Raw genomic sequence first — 20,010 nt, 5'->3', positions numbered from 1 at the left:
TGACAACCTGAGGAAGCTTTCGCAACAAATTCATCGCGGCTGTTGGCTACACACGGATCACACTCGCAACAAAGTCCGTGAGGGACCAATAGTCTCTTTTTCAACAATAGTTATACCTTGGGGGTTTGTGTTGTTTTGAAATAACACAGAAGTCAAGAGGTAGCTTCTTTCTGACAAACACAGCAGCTTTGAATAGCAACTTCAGCATTTCTAAGAGAGATGTGAAAAAATAATTTCTTGCAGAGTCATGTATTTTCATTGTCTTCAAACAACGCGATAACCTCACAGAAAAAATCCTAACGACTGTTCAGCTTGAATCACCTCTGTCGGTGCTGCACATCATGTGTTTGGGGATCTTTCCCCTCCTCTCTCATTCTTTATTAATAGGGTCATTTGCCCGAAAACCTGTTTCTTAAGAGTTTGTCTGTTCATTCTGCACTTGAAGTCATAATCCTTTGTTTGCAACCTGACAATTGGTTGCTGCAGGAATCATTATGATGTCACAAGAAAAAGGGATTAGTAAGACTGCAAGTAGAGAATAAACAGGTTGAGCAGATGAACTCTCTCTCAAAAAAAGGCTGTTTTCCTGCAACTATTCACAGAAATAAAAAAGAAACCAAAAACTTTCCCTAAAACCTGACCTATGACCTATGTTCACAGAGTGCTGACACAGACCAGGGACAGAAGAATTTCCTTCATGACTTTTAGTCCAGGAGCATTATTCATTCAGAAAAGTCTACTGGCCGTGAATATATTTACTGCATCTTGATGAGATACTTCTAGAACACAGGACCTTACATTCAAACTACTGTGAACTTTCTGCTTCTCTTCCCTTCCCAAGAGAGAAAAAACCCAACTACTCTGTGGCTAACACATGGGCATTTTTTCCCCCTGGAAAACGATGCACTTGGCATAGTGGTAAAAACAAGCTTCCTGATGGACTCCAGATCAAACCGACTAAAACCAATCCCTTGTGGCTCCTACCTGCTACGCCATCCATCAGAGCAACCGCTGCTCACGCATCTTTGCCACGAGACAGCCCTAATGCTCGGACCTGCGAACTCTCTCGCTTTGGCAGGTGAGGTGGGCACAGGGAGTCAGAGGAGAGGGATGAGGCTGGCCCACCGCGGGACCAGGGCCCCAGCACAGGCATTACCCTCCGGTTGAAGCCTTTGCCTGATGGGGTCTGTCTCTGAGGACCCCCCCCTGCAGCTCATTGACCACCCCAGACTCTCTTCTCCTTGACTGCTATCCATCTGCTGCCCCCAGGTCTTTCCCCTCACAGCCCTTCGGTAGTGCCGCCAGGAGCATAGCTCTCTGGCATATGCCCTGCCCTTACTGCTCCCAGTGCACAGGGCACTTGGGTAGATTTTGGTCTTCTAGGTGACACAACAGAAACACAGATGCAATTGCCTTTCACCTTTGTTTCATGGTTTAGGATAAAGCGCAGCAGATTCTCAGTACAAGGGGTAAAAATCCACTTAATAATGGGGGAAAAAAAATCTCTTCCTCAGAAGTAAAGAGCACGTGCAGTGCTGGGATGTCGTCGGGCTCTCACCAAGACCTTCCAGAACCAGGGCTCTCTGTCCTCCTCCCTTCACTTACTGCCGAGCACGATGGACAGTTAAAGTAAAGCTGAGGCAACTCTACTATGCATTCCAGGCTTGATCTGCCACAAAAGAAAACCTGTAAGTAGTCCAGACTCAAATACCTGTCATTTCACTACTGTAAATCAGGAAGAACATGAGGAAAGCAGGTCAGCTCCACAACAAATTACTTTACCCAGCTGTTTGGCAAAAAGAGCTGCCCTAGCATGGTCTGGCCATTCTCAAATCCTTTCTCCTTCCCCTCCCAGGTAAAACAGAGCAAAGCTGACAGGCTTATGACAGGCCTGTGCTTGATGGGGAGGAACCCAGCACACAGAAGGGCTTTACATTGACCAAGTCTCATATCTTACTAAATACTTCCATAAAAACCTAATGGAAAAGCTTTCAGCCTGATGCAAACAGATCCCAAACAGATCCCAAAAGAGTTGTTCAAAAATTGGGCCCTATTATCAACTTACTCACCCTAGTGACATTCTCGGTCATTAAAAGATTTAAGATACAACGGGCTCAAGTACATTGACAGGTACAGCATAAAAACATAAAAAAATTGGTTTGGAAGGTGCCTAGAGCTTATCTAGTCCAACCTCCTGCTCAAAGCTGGGCTAACATCTAAATCAAAAGTTAGATCAGGTTGGTCTGGTCTTTCTCTGGTTGACGTTTGGAAATCTTCAAGGAGGGAGATTCCTCAGCCTCTCTGCAGAGCGTGTCCTGTGCTCATCCCCTTCCACTGTGGAATTTTTTTTCCTTGCTCCATGGGAATTTCCCTTGCCGAAACTTGTGGTCATTGCCCCTCGTCCCCTTACACCATTACACAACTGGGGAAATGCCATGGACTCAGTAGAGCTGTGCAAGTGAGGGAGAGCAGAGTTGTTTCTGTTAGGAATTTGGCTAGTGCACAAATGACACTTTCCATTCACTTGCATCCTCAGAAGCTTCCAGTTCCCGTGGCCTGACTTTGTGCATCATCTGTGCCTCCCAGCAGGCTTAGAATAAGGAATTCTGATAAAGAATAAGGGTGAGCAACTTGCACATAGGTACAGCATGTAATTGTTTATCCCATCTTTCCACGCGTCTTAAAAATAATTCCTTTTCAAGGTTTCAACAAGCAAAACGTATTGAGGTCCTATTTATACTGCAGATCATTAATCTGAAGAGGTTACAAGCACTCTGCATATAGAGTTGGACAGGTAATTATTTTGTGAAGAATTAAAAATGACAACAACATTTAACTTCGGAAAATAGGTGCTAAGATGTTGTTTAAGAGATACTTGCATCTTCTCATTGAAATGAATGCTTTAGCTACACAGGCGACAACCACAGATCTGAAATAAGGAGACGCCTTGCGCTTGGTAGCTACGCAGTGTTCATGAAAGCCTTGTGACCTCCTCAATGGAAGATTGCTTCTACTTTCATTAAATATATATATATTATATCCCCAGTAAAAACAACCCAAAAGACATCAAACACCAGGAAAAATACATTGAAATAACATTAAGGATCTAATATAAATCCACAAAAGCCAGGAAATTCAGAGATAAAGACAGACTTTCAGACGAGGGAAAACTTTCCAATATATTAAACTGGAGCATAAATTCACTTCCTCTTCACATGTTTGCCATCAAGTCATTCCAGACGCAGGGGGCAAGTTCCTCCCTGGGGTAACTCAAGTGCCTTCAGCAGTACTGCACCAAGGATCCATTTGGCCCTACAGAACTATGTCTTAATACTTTCTCTATTTCTGATAATTACCAAAGATATTTGAGTTTAAACAGCAACTTCCTCTCTTACAGCTCATTTTCCCATCGTTCAGAGACTGCTATAAAATTGAATTTGTGAGATGGCAATAGTTTCCATGATTGCAGACTATGATGTCAATCGTGGGGTTATGACTTCATTGACAGACCAACTAGAAGGAGAACCTCTGTGCAAAGGAGAAAATCCACACTCAAATACAAATATATCTGGGATTAGCAAAGACAACACTGTACTTCACTGGGCACGGATGTTTCCATCTGCATAAATAATATTCTCTACTTTTCACTCGAGCCAAGTATGAAAATAACCCTTAAAAATTTCTGTTTCATTCACGGTGCTGATGTGTTGCCACCCAAACTCAGCCTTGGTGCTAGCGCTGCGTGGGCCAAGCCTGATGTCAGCAGCAGTTTAAATTATACGCTGTGGGTCCAATTCTCTGCTGCACTCTCTGGAAGCACACAATCAAACGTACAGCTTAAGACAGGATATGAAGGGAATGAAGTGATTTTGAACTGCCTTCAAACTTCCCATGATTCTGCCCTCGTCCTCAAGCTGACATAGCTTTTGGCTCTGGGGTCTGGCTATTCCCTCCCTGACAGAGCAAGATAACCATACTGAACTAGTTACTAGAAGATCCCCAGGTATCTGGCTGAGCAATAGGATCCAAAAAAGGAATGTGATGGGGAAAACTGGAAGAAGGGAAAACAGGATGCAAACTCCCAAAGTGCGTATTTCCAGAGCTAACCCAGGTACGTAAGACAACTACCCTGGGTCTTGAGATACGGAGCAGAACTGCTGTCAACAAAAGAGTTTTCCACACCACTTTTGCTTCTGAAAGAGGAAAAATGATTTTTCCTTTCAGTTTCCTAGATTGCAGGAGGTAGCAGGGCTATGACTGACCCCACGCAGCCATGTCAAATAAAAGACGGGTAACTCAGGCACTCTCCCACCCCACCCTGAAAACTCAATATCGGCGTGTAGGACGCAAGTGAGCTGACAGCTGGTGCGGTCAGATTCAACCCAAAACCCCAGGAGTGACAATTCCCCCTTGCTCCAAGTCTTATAGAGACTTGAGCTCTTTGTTCATTCTTTTTGCCCATCTTCTACTCCTTGCTCTAAGACCTTCTGAAAGGTTACCTGAAATTTCTCATACTTAGTCTTGGATCAAATGTTTATTTTGTGGGATAACTTCCAAAAAAATCCAGTTAGACATTTTTTAATTAAATAAATGCCCTTTTCAATTTTTCAGCTGTCTTATCATGCTCAAATTACTCAAAATGAGAACTTTTTCAAGGTATCTACCCATGACATTTATGTAGTCCTGAATGAGGAGAGTGGGCAAGCTAAGTATTGAAACGTCAACCTGGAGAAGACAAACAAACTGAGAATGGATGCAGCTATGGGTCGTCCCTGCCTCTATACTTGGGCAAAGTGCCTGGATTGCTCACATTGCAAAAGGGTAAAGGAAGGACAGAATCTCTCCCCTGGCTTTTTGTTATAAGGCCACTAAAACCTTTTACAAAAACTAACAAGTCAACAAAAAATGAGGAAGCTAAATAAATTAACAGAGTTCTGCCTCCCAGTTATTACACACTCAAGATAATGGCTTTTGGGGGTGTAAAGTTGGGTGTACAGAGCTTTGCAATGTACAAAGCTTGCTCTGGGACATTATTTAATTAACTATTTGAAATTTTAATCCTGCAAAGCAAACCACAATGATTTATAATTACGCAAAAAGATCATGATGGCTCTAACTTCTCCCTTAAATAGCTTTCCTATTTGGAAGGACAGGATTAATAATCTCTTTTTTGGAAACTAATGGCACTTGCTTTGCCTGCAGAGGCTCTGAGACCTACTTCCCGAAATGAGCAACGAAAAGAGATGAATTAGTTTCTGCTTGGAGCAAAATTATTATTAAGTATATAATTTTGAAATGTTTTTGTGTGCATGTGTGAACTTCAACTATAACATAATTTCTCTTTGTTGTTCTCTGTGCAATGGATACTGCCTTTACCTAAGGAATTTTGATTTAGTTTAAACAAAAAGTATGATGCACAAAACCTTCTCCTTCAAGATACGCTGCAGATTAAAGGGCAAAATCTTTCCCTTACTCAAAACCACAATCAGTGGCTTTTTGTTAGCATAACTAAGAAAGGGTTTCCAATTTATTTATCACCATTTACAAGTATTTGGAGAGAAAAATCCTTACTCCAACCAAGTCAGTTGGACTCTTGTTACTGAATTCACTTCAACGGAGCCACTACTTTACACAGACTTGCCTTAAAAAGAATTTGTCTCAGTGAGTAATATACCCTCTGTATGTAACTACCTGTGACCACAGCTGAGTATGTCCTTAATGAAAGTTATACACACAGAAAAAGCAAGATCATTCAGGCATTTTCAAAACCCTGTCTTTGTACATCTTCGAAAAATTTGCTGAAGGTTAAAGTACAGAGGTGTCCATATTCCAGTTTTCAAATAGTCCACTGAAAGGATTCAACAAGAAAAAATCTCTACTTTCAAGAAGCAATACTGTTTATATGGCATGCAAGTTGCTTTACAATTAAAAAAAGCATCAATAACAATCTCCCGTCTAGCCCACTTGTTACTCCTGCAGTGACTGCTCAAAACTTACGGACGCTAATTTCAAATTTATCACATTCACAGACAGATTTATATACCATTCTTGCTGTGCGACAGTCACCCTAAAGTTTCTGTTCATCTGGTCCCTAACTTGACCATATATAGATCTTCTTCCTCAAATGACCTGAGTTTTGTGCAAACATCGCTATTTGCACAATTTATAGAGCTTATAACGAGCTAGCAGATACAGTTATATCACATTAGTGGCAGATGGAGAAGGGCTGAAATCCAGGCAACTGATTTCACTAGGAGTTTGGCCACTGACTTCAACAAGTCTAAGATTTTATCATGCACCTCCTGGCTGCATACTCCATCTACTTGACCAGAGGCACCATGTGTCACTGACAGACCATTCATCCGTCTAACTATCTCAATCAGACTTACATATAAAGCTTGATAAAACAATTGTTGCACGCTTGAATGATCATCCCTGACTCGCATGGGAAGTTTGCAAAAGAAGCACCTTAAAAATTGCATAAACCTCTGCCTCTTCCAAATAGTTTATGAATGTTAATGGATGTTAATGAACGCGAGATTGCATGCCATGGCAGAGACAGCTTTGTCTCCTCTACATTTTTAATACTGTGATCCAAGTACTGTATGTACTTTGTCAATGCGTTGTGAGTTGTTTTTTCAAGACCCAGACAGACGGTTGTCTGTGGAAGGGGAGTCCCCAGGCTGATTTCTCAAGGTGTTCAGCATCATTAACAGGAAACAAGGCAGGAGGAGCAGCCAGAGCCTGAATGGGTTCTGTGTGAATACTAAGGAAAGTGCAGGAACATGTTAACACAATGCAACTTTGATAAGATCATAATAGTGAAGCTCACACACGTGTTTGTATTACGTCTTGTAAAAGGCCTCGACTGCTGTCTATTAGGATAATTGATATACCAGTCAAAATGGATTAGGATAACATATTGGGTAAAGTCATGATTTCTGCTGTATACAGGAGCTAGCAGTCTGACTGCTTTTTAAGCTCCCAGCAGTTACTCTGAACAGACAGAGTGTAAAAATCCTAAATCTTGCCAACTTACTGATAATCTTAAAGGCTCCGAAACGGAGACTGATGCTACTGGTAAATCACTTTTAATCAAAGCAAACCCAACTCTGCAGAGCAGACTGCATTCTCATCAACGCTGATACAGATACACAAGTAATATTTCAAATGTAGTTTATCAGTACTCTTATTTAAATCATCATAAGCAGCGTCAAAGTCTGACCCTGCAGTTCCACAGTTCAGCAGTTCTCAGGATTGACAGACTACAATAAAACAAACCAAAAATAGCAAGCCTATTTTTAAAAAGTAAAAAGAAAAAGCAGAATAAAGACATATATTACGCATTACTAGCCTCCTAAAACTACTATGGAAATAGCACACACAGAGATACAGAACTGAACAGCCAAAAAACCTCTGAAACCTACAATACTTGCAATAATAATATGTCATACCATTTGAACTGGTAAGAGAAACCATTAAAATCATGTGCAAGTAGATTACAGCAAGCTGTTGCCTGCAAAATTCTTGCAGCCACACTATAAAACACACAAGTAATGTCTTACGTGTGTGGAGATTTCTCGAGGGTGGGATTCGATCCATCTATTTTCCACCACTGCCTATCTCCGTAAGTTCCTCAGTCGCCTAGTATTTTTCTACTTAACCTTAAAGCCCCCTGCAGACTGACGTTTAATTAGCTGAACATGCTCAAAATTGTTAAGTCTAAGGTAGGAAGCCTCACCTTCCAACTAACACTTCATTGCATTACAAATTTCAGCTGACAGCCACCCAAAATCCAGCTCCATCCTCTGGAGAAACCTTCAGAGCTACGTACGGTCAGGACAGAGCACAGCCCCATTCCTAGTGCTCACACCCAACCTCTACATCAGCGTCTCGGAGCGAGGGGGTCTGCCCGTTAGTAAACATGATGAAGATTTAAACCCATACCTCCTACACAAGTGTGCTAATCACCAGCTCCTATGCTTTCCCAAATGAGAAGCATTCTCCAGCCTTTCTCTTGAAGCTGAAATGCCATGCAAAGAAAAGACTCCAGAAGACAAACAAGGATGAAAAGGGTGTATTTTGAGTATTAGTTAAGGTCCATTCTCAAATTGAGAAAGAAGTGTGTTCCAGGCTATGTTCTCCAATGTCTGCGTTTTAGATCAGACAAAAAACAGCCCTAGGGATGTCACCTCAGATCTTTACATGGACGCCTAAAGCACCAGGCCAGGTTTCCTCTTGTTTTCTTCCTCTCCCACGTGGCCCCACTGCTTTTAAATGCATCGCCGAATAGCAGCCCTGGGTCTAAAGAGTTGTCACCCAGACCAGCTCATGGCACATCACTTCTCTTGGCACACAAGTTCAGCCCTGGCTGAGCAGCACCTAAGGTCTCTCAGTGCTTCCATCATTAGGTTATTATGCTAAAGATGGACTTACAGTCCTGCTCCCCAAAGTGTCCATCCTCATGAGACAGCTAAGCAAATGGGTTCTGAGCAGCATGAGGGGGAAGCGCTGCATTTTTGGTTGCCCATACACAGAGTGGAGGGGTAGACGCGTTAAATCAATGTAAGCTCAGTGGATCACCTTGGTGAGAGATAGAAGCACGTGAACTAGATGAACGGACCCCCCTCTGCAGCCCTTCAAGGCACCTACTTCACGGTACTGACTGTATAAAGACTAAATAAGAATGGGTTTTGTCAGGTAGATTGTATCATCTGTTCCCTTCCAGGACAGGCTCCTAAAATCCTAGCGAGGCAGCATATAGCTTGGGTGCAATGGGTTTCCCACAATGTCAGGCTGCGAAAGAGAAGGGATGAAACCCAGAGATGCCTGTGTTTGGGGAACAAACCCACCTCCTCCTCCTGTCTGTCAGCTCAGGGTGGCCAGCGGCTGCCCCTTGCACAGCAGAAAGATTTCCTTCCTAGAAAGAAATCACTACAACATCAAAACACCAGAGAAGAAGCCTCCCTGCCTCGCTGTATTGCAAAGAAGGAAATCATACCCCACCAACAGCCTCCAGTAACAGCAGGGCTGATGAGCATTTTCTGCGCAACCAGAATCGTTCTGAACAGGGAGTAAAGTAACACAAGACTGCAAAACAAACAGCGTGCCATGAGCATATTAGCCTCAACATCACAATTACGTGCTCCTCGACATACGGCTTTCTCATTCCGTCTCTCATCTTCCCAGCCCGCGGTGTTTGCCGTTTCACAGTTCCCCCAAAGACTGAAAATACCTGCACTCTCTTGGACCTGAAAAGATCTCCTCCTCTTTTAGCAGCAGTATCACTACTGCAGCTTTGAATCCCTAAACAGCACAACCCAACGCGACTATTTAAACAGTACAGCCTGTGAACTCACAATTTTCAAATTTCAGGTTTGTGTCCCTCTATTTTTATTTTGTTTTTCATTTGCAACCTGATGAATATCTCGGATAGGTCTTGGGATAGAAAAACAGGAGCACTTGTAAATGCCACTGTAAACTATGCTCCCTTTGTGTTTTAAATTGGTACCTAGCACAAAATAAATTCAAAAAAGCAGAGCAAGAATGCACCATGCTAACTAAATCACATATAAAGTACATTATTGTTGACACAAAAAATATTTTTTTCCTCACTCAGGGCTGTGTGTTATAGAATTAGAAGCCACCTCCTGGTGAGGATATTTTGCAGCTATTTACTGACAGAAGCCAGCTTTCTTGCTGAAAATCTAGCCTCGTACCTCAAATGTAATACTGAACTGCAATTTAAGTGAGGCTTAGTCCCCGGATTAAGGAAGAGGAAATAACAATACTTGCACTTAAAGCATGTAATGACTTTCATTCAAACACCTGAAAGCACTCTCCAAATATTAATTACCCCAGTACCAGCCTACCCCCAAGCCTTCCAGGAGAGGATCAACCCTGCATTCCTTCGGCATCCACATTGCCTGCTTGGGTCTGTAAAGAACGCAGAACGAAGCCAAAAGTATTACTCCTCTTTAATTATTATCGTAACTCTAATTGAGAGGAGTAAATTCACCTACCCAGGGACTGACTGCCATTTATAAGATGGCCCTTTTCTATCACTGGCAAGAGAAAAAAATTGTTATATTTTCTTCTAAGGCTACTGCATTACCGGGCCTTGCAGTATAAAGCAGAATTAAACTAAATTACATTAAATAAACTGCACAATTAGTCAGAAATTATAAGAAAACCTGGAAGTCTTGACTTAAAAGAGACTTAAAGAGACTTGAAGATCTTCTGTCCTGGATCACACTTTAACACATGGGTTTTCATTGGTTCTGCACCACTACTTTCCAAGAGGGGACAGGGAATGGAAATACCACCTCTGGACGAGGTGACCTGGAACAGCCCTGTCCTGCAGCTATGGCTCAGATCGACTAGTCCTGAAAAGCCAAGTAACCACGTTCAAAACATTCAAAGAACTAGGCACCTTGGTTTTGTGACCTCGTCTGTCATTTGCTGGATCACTACTGGACTTCTGTATGCAATTAAGGTACAAAGATGAGAAAATACCATCCATACCTATCAAATACCTTTCAGGCTTAGATTTGGGTTTGGTTCAAAACCCTTCTGGTCCCAAATCTCTCCGCCCTATCCTGTAAGTAGAACCATAGAATCGTTTAGGTTGGAAAAGACGTTCCAGGCCATCAAGTCCAACCATTAACCTAGCACTGCCAAGTCCACCACTAAACCATGTCCCTAAGTGCCAAATCTACATGTCTTTTAAATGCCTCCAGAGAGAATACACAGACTTTTTTAATACCTTGCTCCTACACCTCATTGCCCACCTGCTAGACATACACTAGAGATAGTGAGATGCTCACATCTGAGTTTACAAAAACAGGTAAAAACCATACATTGGTTTAGGATACAGAATTGAAAAGCATGTTTCCCTCCCTCATCCAACCTGTTCACAAGCAAGCTTTACTGGAGGAGGATGGCCTTGAGCTGAAGGCACAGGGCAGGCTGCCAGGAACTCCGAGTTCTATTCCTGGCTCTTCTACAGATTTCCTTGGGCAAGGCAATTAACCTTGGGGAGTACATTTTCAATGGAGGTGAGGCCCAGCTTCTCTTTCTGCATTTGTAACATTTTCAATGGTGAAAATGGAATTGTAGGAGCAAGAACGAATGCCTGCAGTTTTCAATACCCGATATGTTTTCTCTGTCAGGCAGCTGGATGCACAATTGCCAATAACTGTGCAAACAACAAAAAACAAGAATTCAAACACCGCAGGTGCAAAAATGCCTCCTGATGCTGCCACGAGCAGCCTCAGTGCCCAGTTTCCTTGTATGTAAAATGGGCAACAAGGCTTATAAAATCAAAATACACAGCCAAACAGAAAACTAATTTTTAAAGTTCTTGAGCACTAGTTACCTGAGATCATAAAAAGGAAACAGTTCAGAATTTCAGTTTACCTTTCAATACAGACGCCATATTTTTACTTTCTGCATTTTTTCCCTGTTAAAATTTCCTCTTTGAACCTCAAACAAAATAAAAGGTTTTCCTTTAAGGATTCTGAAATGACAGCTGAAGTCAAAATATTGTTTAGCTAAACTGGATATCTTTTAATATCCCTTAACAGAAGTGGAAGTGAATTAGAGAATGAGTGAAATATCCTTTTGGTAATATAAATGTATTTTAGAAAAGAAATATGGCTAAATTTTCTGTTGTGGTCTACAGGAAGACCTGCACTTGAAATAAATGGTGCCACATCTACTTATACCAACGAGGAACAGGACTCTCAGATTCCAAGGAAGGACACTATTTGCTTAGACAAGCTTCTAGAGAAATGAAGACACATACCTCTCTGAACACAGGTGAGACAGAACATATTTTTAGTCAATTTTTATGCATTTGGTAGAGTACACAAGGTATTTTTTCCTTTCCCAGAATGTTGAATAGAAAAAAAAAAGACAAAAATAGGCCAAAAAAGAGTATTAAATGTCTGTTAGTCATAGGAGAAAAGTTCAACAATCACTGCTTTTGTCAAACTTTTCAGGTTTTGAAAGACGATTTCTTTTACAGATCATCTGAATTGGAAAGTAAATGTACAGGTATAAAGCTTTTAAGGCTCTCAATTCATGTCCTTCATTCACTTCTTAAGTTTAGGAATTTTGAAGGAGAGAGATCAATAGTCTGTTTTTCATAATTATAAAAGTCCCTTCAAACTCTTTAGGCAACTGGAATAGTGACTCTTCCCAGGTGTCAGTCTTGCCCACGCAGATGTAAAGCATGTTCATGAAAGAAGGTATTTTATACTACCATGTTACAAAATAACACCTATGACCTTCACAAAGAAGGTAAAGTAGTTTGGAAGATTAAAGTAATAGCAACGTGAGCAAATTTTCATTATGTGCTTCACACAAAGGAGTAACACCACAGATATTGCAGTCAAAAGTTGGAAAGATGTAACTGAAATGATGTTATTCTTCCAAGTATGAGAAACTGAATTTTTATCTGTGCTATCTTCTATAATTACATAAATAGCAACTTCCTTTTTCATTCATCATCCAATACATGTGACTTACATTTTACCTCAATCACGGTTTGCTCCAAATGGACCATGAAGTAATTCATTCAAACAAATAGATGTTCTCGTAACAGTGGAATCTGCAGCCTAGCTTAGGGATGCACCGGTAAGCACCACGGCATCAAAGGGAAGGATCTCTCACACATAGCTTTTGCTATCTAAAAGTCAGATATGTGTCTTATTTTATCATCTAGGTTGTCTTTCCCAACATCAAAAGATTGCTATCTAGAGATGAGAATTCACCACACCTATAACAAAACCTTTTTTAGGGTAGGATGGACTACAACCTCAGAACATCCTTCTCTCTCCACCACCGTGTGACTTTAAGTACCTCCTAGACTATGACTTCATGTGAGACAACACTGACTGCACTGAATGAGAAATAAGCAAAATTAGTTAAATGGCTTCACATCACAGAGCATGGTGCTACCAGACAGAAAATTCTACTTAGATAATGGCTTGCAAAGACTCATTATGGGCAAGAAATAGCTTCAAAACACTGATGGATCTTCTGAGGCAACGAGGTTCTCTTGGTATCTATTCCTACAAAAATCAGAACTTCGTTTTCAGAATCTTACAAGTGAACGAGCATGAGGAGTCCTTGCTCTGACACAGGCCTTCTGGAACTGCTGGCATAGTGGGAAATAATCTGAAGAAAATGTCATTAGAAAAAAGCACTTTTTCAATGATTTTTAAATGTGGTTTTGTACCACTTACACTGACTTTCAGTATAAAGTGAAACTCTGCCTTCATTAAAAAGGGGAAAACCTGGGCTTCAAAAGTACTATAATGTCTAGCTAATCATGATTGGATCAGATAAAGCTCCTGCTTAAGGAAATTAATTTCTGATTATCTTTTATCTTCTACTAACCTGAAATGTGCTATCTAGACTACCTAGCAGAAAACAAAATTCTTGAAAGAATTGAAAGCAGTTTTCCGAACAAGTCCCAGTTGTTCCTTGGGCATCAGTGACGAGATGTACAAGCGGACGCTTCACATGCACCCTGCACTTGGAAGTCACTGATTCTCTTCCACTGTTATCATCATGTGGCTTCCAGATCTTTCAGGATCTTTCCATCCTTTAAAATGGTTTCATGGCATGGCATCAGCCATCTCTGCTCCCCACCAAAGTCCTGCTCAAAGCTGTAAAAAGCTCTGGACTGTTCCCTGGGTTTTTTGAGCAATTCTGCCTGCCATGCAGTGAATCTGTGGTTCAGGTTAAACAATGTGGAGATGAAATCAGACAATGCCAAAAAATTCTATCCAAAGACGTATCAAAAACAACGTAAATAAAAAACAAATACCCTTTTAAGCATCACCTTCAGAACTGGGTTTCAGGTTTCTCCATTAAACTGACGCTTGAGAGCACTAGAAGTCTATGACATTTCCAGGGGTTTTCAATGCAGTTCTTTTGAACAAACAGAAGAATAATTGATTATTCAGGCTCCTGCTCTACTCATAACCCTTCAGTCCCTTCCTTTCAGTCAACTTCTAGACATACACAAATCAAAAAAATAAAGTAAAAAAGCTTTGACTGTGAGTTCTTTACAAAAAGTTACGTGCAGCCATCAGCAAAACTATTGCTGATTCCACGAGCAGCAGCATCAGGTCTCGGTGGCAAAAACCTGGCACTGATGAAGTCAATGACAAACCTTCCACTGAGCTCTGGGAATGTGAATCTCCATGGCTATGAATTTGACCTTATGCCCATGCTACATAAAATAATTCTGCTAATAAAAACCAAGGTGCTTCATCTGCCTTTTTCAAGCATCAAAAGCTATGTCTGCAATACATAGACAATGTGGAACAGCAGGAGCAAAAAGGCTGGTGCTGAGGACCTAAGGTCCACACCATGCACCTTTCAAGAGGTTTTTATTTCACTCTAGCCTCGTCCTATGCATTGAACGCCTACCGGACTGCACTTCTGCAGCACGTCTTCCAATTTTGTTTCATTTGAAAGGAATCCAGCGCAAGAGCTCCGCGACTGCTCCACAATGCATACAGTACGTGGGGACAATTAGGAGATGCATTTCCAAAGCACACTCCTCATTTGACCTAACACACTAATGTAGATGCATCCAAAGAGCTTAGAACATGTTCCTGCACTAAAACCTCTAAAATTAAGGAGTACCAAGGTCGTGAAGAGGTTTACCTCCCTCTCAGTTAATAGGACTCACAACCTTCAACATGCTTCACACACGGGCAGCAACCTACCGCGAAGATGAGTTTTACAGCAGCAGACGCTGTGTTTCTGATTCCAAATATGTCCGTTTCCCACCTGCTTGACCTTGTTATCTTCAGGATTTTTATTCAATTAGCTCTCCACATTTAGAAAGCTTTTCCATGCAGCTGAATATTTTACTTTGAGAAGAGTTTGTCAATCTTTATTGTCTGTCCTACTGACAAGGGTCTTCTTTTCCTTGACAACTTGGCAAAGTACACATTATTGCATTGAAAAGATCACGGGATGTCTCATATGCCTGTGATAAACTGGGCTCCTTGCCCTCTTCACTTGGGCGCTCCCTCCCCCTTCCCAGTTTTATACTAGTCAAAAAGATTTACTTCTCTTCTAAAACATAATATATAAATGAATACATTGCTAGTCACAAACATTAAATACTTAATTTGAACCGGCAGAAAGACCAGCTACCGAATTCTGCAGTGGTCTGTAAGCTTGTATGTCTCTCCATGTGCATATTGAAGGAAACAGCAGAAATAATACTTTACAATTTGATGAACAACATATGACACAGAACTTCTACACTCGCAAAAAAGGGTTACAAACTTAGGAAAATACCTGCCATAGAGAATTCTGCCCTCTCCAAGGAAGAAAACCCTACAAGCTCCTTACTTTCACTTACATAGAACCACCATCATTAAGGCTTGATATATAAATAAATTGGATCAAAGAAGAAAATAACGACTAAGGACTCAACGGAAGTTTGGGTGACAAAACGGGACGTTTTCTGAGTACATGCTGGATGTCAAAACAGAAAGGATGATACTGTGCCATCTGCTTTTAGGCAGAATCCTCCCTTGATTTCAACTGTAAGCTTTGCTTACAGTTGGCACCATAATGGCTTACAGTAATTTAACCACATTTCTTTCTGGAGCAAAGTATAACATCACTCTCCGTTTCATCATGCACCGAGGAGGAACCCATGAACCTAATTTAAACTGGAAGAAAGAAGAAAGAGAGGGGGAAAAGGGCATATTTGATTCTCATAGTCCACAGAATTATCTCAATGCAAACTGCAGATAGGGGAGCATTGTCTCTGAAAATCACAAGAAGCAATCGTATCATTGGAATAAGCACATAAAAAGACTGTGCCTTCAACAGGCACATCAGCAAAGTAAGACTGAGTTTGAAAATATGCCTCAGTTTCAAAAAAATGAGTGACAGTGTTGTATCGGTCTCACAATAAAGTAATGCATACGCCTACAAGATAACCAATAATTCCCATTTCTGCAAATCGGATTCTTTGCCTGACAAACTGCCCATACTAAATGCTCCACTAATACTGCCTATTCTTTCTTCCCCATAAAGACACAAAAATAAAAGGGAAAGATTCTAGCCTAAAAGATGCCACAAGCATTATATTCAGCCCTTTTCACTGAAAACTGACCTTAGTTGCTGACTGTGAGTGCTCTCATAAACCAGCTATTTCTGCTGCTTCCCTGGGGTTGCAAGGTGAGAATCAAGCAAGCAACACTCGGCATCCACAGGCGCAAGGTCCGAGCCGGACCAGAGGAAGCAGACAATGACCGATCCATGTTTTACTGCTCTTGGCATTTGCCCTCTGCAATCTGCCTTCCAGAAGATGACCAGCACAGGTACATTTGAATACGCCACCTTTTTCCTAATGCCAATGAGCCTCTCCACATACCTGAAGTACGCCTCACTTAAAAACTACAGGCATAAGCAATACATCTAGTATGTAACGGTCTGTTTTCTCCCAAGAAATATCCTGGGGTACTTTATCACTGGACAACGCTACAGAACTAGTTCTGAAAGTGACTGCTAAAACCACCTCTCCTGTGTTTAGCTGCTGATACTCTGGAGAACCTCAGCTGTAGTTTTAAGTACCTTCTGGTGTGTCTGAGCTTTTGAAAGCATCTACTTTTACAGCTGTGTTAATATCTATGCAAAAGAACTGAACAAAATGAGGGAAAAAACGATGGGGCTGCAGAGAGGAAAGAGAAGGCAGACTAAAATAAGAGAGCAAAACTGAGATGGGGACGAATGGATTTGAAAAAGAAGTTTCAAGATAAATGTTGACCAGATAAAGGGAAAGGGAACTGGAAAAGAGAAATCAGATATGTTAACTTGTGATGGAGCACACTGCCACACCTTTGTATCTCCTAATACCTGGTCACATCCAAGTCACATCCCCATCACTTTTCTGTTGAAAGCCTATGCGTAAGCGAAAGACATGCAGAGGAGAGGTGCACAAGGCAGACTCTCATCAGCTGTAAACATCAGTGAGAACACAGAATTTCAAATATCTGAGATGGAAATCTGTCCACGGTCAAAGCATCAAAACACTAGTGTCCGATAGCCACGTCTACAGACTAAACAGCCAGGGATCTTTTAATGAAATGTATTACCAGTCACTGCAATTATATGAGGCACGAAGATGGTCCAGACTGGACAAACTAAATTCTAAGTGCAAGTATCCTGCTATTCATTTTTGCTCTTTCTCATTGGATTTAAGGAACATATGCTGTGTTTCCAGGCAATGTAGGACAAAGACATTTTGGTTTTTAAACTTTATCTTTTGCAGGCTACATCTGAATGTTATCACCCCTCTTAATCACCTTCTGATGTCTAATAGTGCCCCTTTAACCTCTGTTACTCAATTACTGAACAAGTTATCTCATTGTTACTCTCTTTTGAAGGAAGAGTTGTGCCTCTTTTCAGGCTGATAAGAGACACATAAATATTCACTCCCAGCAAACATTTAATAGTAAAGTGTCTTGAGCAAACTATCAGAGTCTAAAGGTAGGAAGCTGTGGTTAACTTCTCTGCTATCTTAACCCTTTAGTCAATCCACCAGAACAAACAGACACAGAAGATGGATGCTCTTTTTTACAAACGAAGCAGAAATAATTGTTCTCTAAAAGAATGGACTTTATAACATGCTTTATAACACAGCAAATAAATCAAATGATTGGAAGTGAAATACCTACCCATTTTCTGGGCCGGCCTCTGGGTCGCTTTTCACCAGTGGCTTCTGCTTTCTGTAAAGGGAAAAGAAACACAACATATTTTATACCTCAGCATTATTTAACAGCCTCGGTAACTAGGAACTCCTTTCCTGTAACATTAGCCATAATTACATCTCTTGGGTGGCACTAAGCGCCCCCCCCCTCCCGCTCTATAGGTTTTCTGGTGGAATGTGATTACGTTGGTTTTTCTGACATTTCCTAGCCAGCGTGGCCAGGGGAAGCCTCGCCTGCATCTGAGGGTGCCCCCAGCCCTGATCCTCACTGTGTCCAGGGGCACAGAGGAGCGTGCCCACGTAGTTTGGGAACCCGAGAACCCCCACTAACATCAAATCTAGTCTTTCACAGGCTGTCAGAAATTACCTGAAGATTACTAAATTAAAAATACAGCCTGTTTCAAGCCTGAACAAAGCAGTTTATAGCAGCCGCAATTCCTCCTTTTTGTCTCATAATGTTCATGCATGAAATGGATTTGGACAGACTATCACCATGAACGTACGGGTGTTCATATTGGGAAATAACTTCTCTACTTCACGTGAAGTTTTCCATGTAAAAGCGCATCCTTAAGCTGTAAGCAAACCTTTCACTGGTCCAAAATACACCTTCCCTTTTCAGGTTTAAGGAAGCGGCATGGAAGGTGCCCTAGAAGTGACAGCTATGTTTATGTCAACCCAACAGTTGGTCCTGGAGCTTAACGTAAAGGAAATACGGGTCCTCTTACGGACTCTCCCATTAATTCACTGCGTGACACTGTGAATACTACTACTTAGGCACTACACTAAAATATGTGCAGGTTATTGTCTCTAGATAGGCTCTGCCCATCCATACACCTCATCAGGTGAATAATCCTGTCCCACTGAGGGTGATGAAGACTTTGCCATCAGCCTGAGCGAGGGCAGGACTTGCCACATACAGAGTCCCTGAGAATGAAGACTTTTAGTACACATTCTGTCAATGTGCTTCCACATTTCCATGAATTGGGTTTTTTTTTTTTTGGCAGTTAACTGTATGTGTATTTGATTTGCCCTTAGAAATCAACTGTGTCATTAAATAAATCACTTGCTGGTCAATCTCTGTAACATATACTGTAACCTAATGCTGTGTAAATCAGATCCCTCTAAAAGAGAACTTGAGCTGAGGAAGCAGCAGAGGAATCGGTACAAAAAAACTGCCTTGCGAGTTAAATGCAACTAGTCTGAAATAAATATCTCACCAAGAAGAAAGCTGTGAAAAATAAAATTCACACTCCTAAAGGGCAAAATTATCACTCGGACTTGTTAAAAGAGTAAACTTGCGTTTTAATCGTTTATACCAGTGTTACATGTAAGGTGAAACCCTCTTACGGGAATACTTGTTAAAGTGCATTTACTATATCCTGTAGCTGTCTATTTCAGAGTTTTCTTTCCTTTTAAAGCGTTCACTTCTTTGTATCTTATAACCTGAAGGATGCACAAAAAGATGTGGTTTAGTTTTTGACAAGCTGTAGCCCCCTGCATTTATGTTTATTTACGAAACACTGGGCATAAATCTTAAATGAAAATATTGGTTAAAATTGTTCTTAACAAATCAACACCTGACATGTTATCAAAGCACAAATGCCATTTATTTTCTTCTGTATTTTACCGCATCTGAAGGAAAGACCCTTTTCCAAAAAAAAAAATTAACTTTTGGGAAATGAGAGTTCGGTCTCACAATTAAAGTCCCTACAAACCTGACACAAACTGTAAGTCTAACCACGGCGCATAATCTAGTTTGATGGGAAAGAGAACATGAGAGATTTCTTTGCATAACTAATCTTTGCTTCCTGCCATAAACTGTCACGCAGCGTGGCCGCTTGCCATGAACAGGGCTGCGCTTTACCCCCGAGGAAGGTCCACGTCAGAAGTGGCCGGTGTTCCTGCTGCCTAGTTGGGATATCAGTTTGTCAAGTGCTCGGGGACCTTTCGGATTGAAAGGCGCTCTGCTGTATGTGATTTCCACCTCATGTTAGAAGAAAAACATTTCCATAGTTCTTATCAAAACCAAATCTTTCCCAGAGGTGAGCTGAGCAAACAGCGGGGCATGCCAGAGATGATGTTTTGGTACAGAGCGGTGCTGTAAGTAAATAGGAGGGTTCCCACAGACTAAACTGCAGAAAATGAAGGACAAGAACCTCCAAAGTGGATGTTTTTATCTCCTTTCCAAGAGAAGAGAAAGACAAAACACTTCTGGAACACCCAGAAGGAGTAGTGGCAGTCCAGTGGCGATGATA

At 41.3% G+C, this 20,010-nt stretch overlaps 1 protein-coding gene across 1 annotated transcript in view; it reads right to left on the bottom strand.

Annotated features, from left to right (window-relative positions):
* Positions 1-20,010, bottom strand: part of LOC104167840 — a gene marked incomplete at its 5' end in the record, with an annotated part of 115,875 nt that overhangs the window by 90,451 nt on the left and 5,414 nt on the right. The window contains one exon of the mRNA XM_009708219.1: positions 17,724-17,774. Coding sequence (XP_009706521.1) covers positions 17,724-17,774 — 51 coding nt within the window. The remainder of the gene's footprint in view (positions 1-17,723; positions 17,775-20,010) is intronic.

The sequence above is a fragment of the Cariama cristata genome, unplaced genomic scaffold (genome assembly GCF_000690535.1).
Source record: "Cariama cristata isolate BGI_N322 unplaced genomic scaffold, ASM69053v1 scaffold1929, whole genome shotgun sequence".
NCBI classification, from domain to species: domain Eukaryota; kingdom Metazoa; phylum Chordata; class Aves; order Cariamiformes; family Cariamidae; genus Cariama; species Cariama cristata.
The sequence above is the reverse complement of the archived record's forward strand: the minus strand, read 5'-3'. Positions and strand labels throughout refer to the sequence as shown.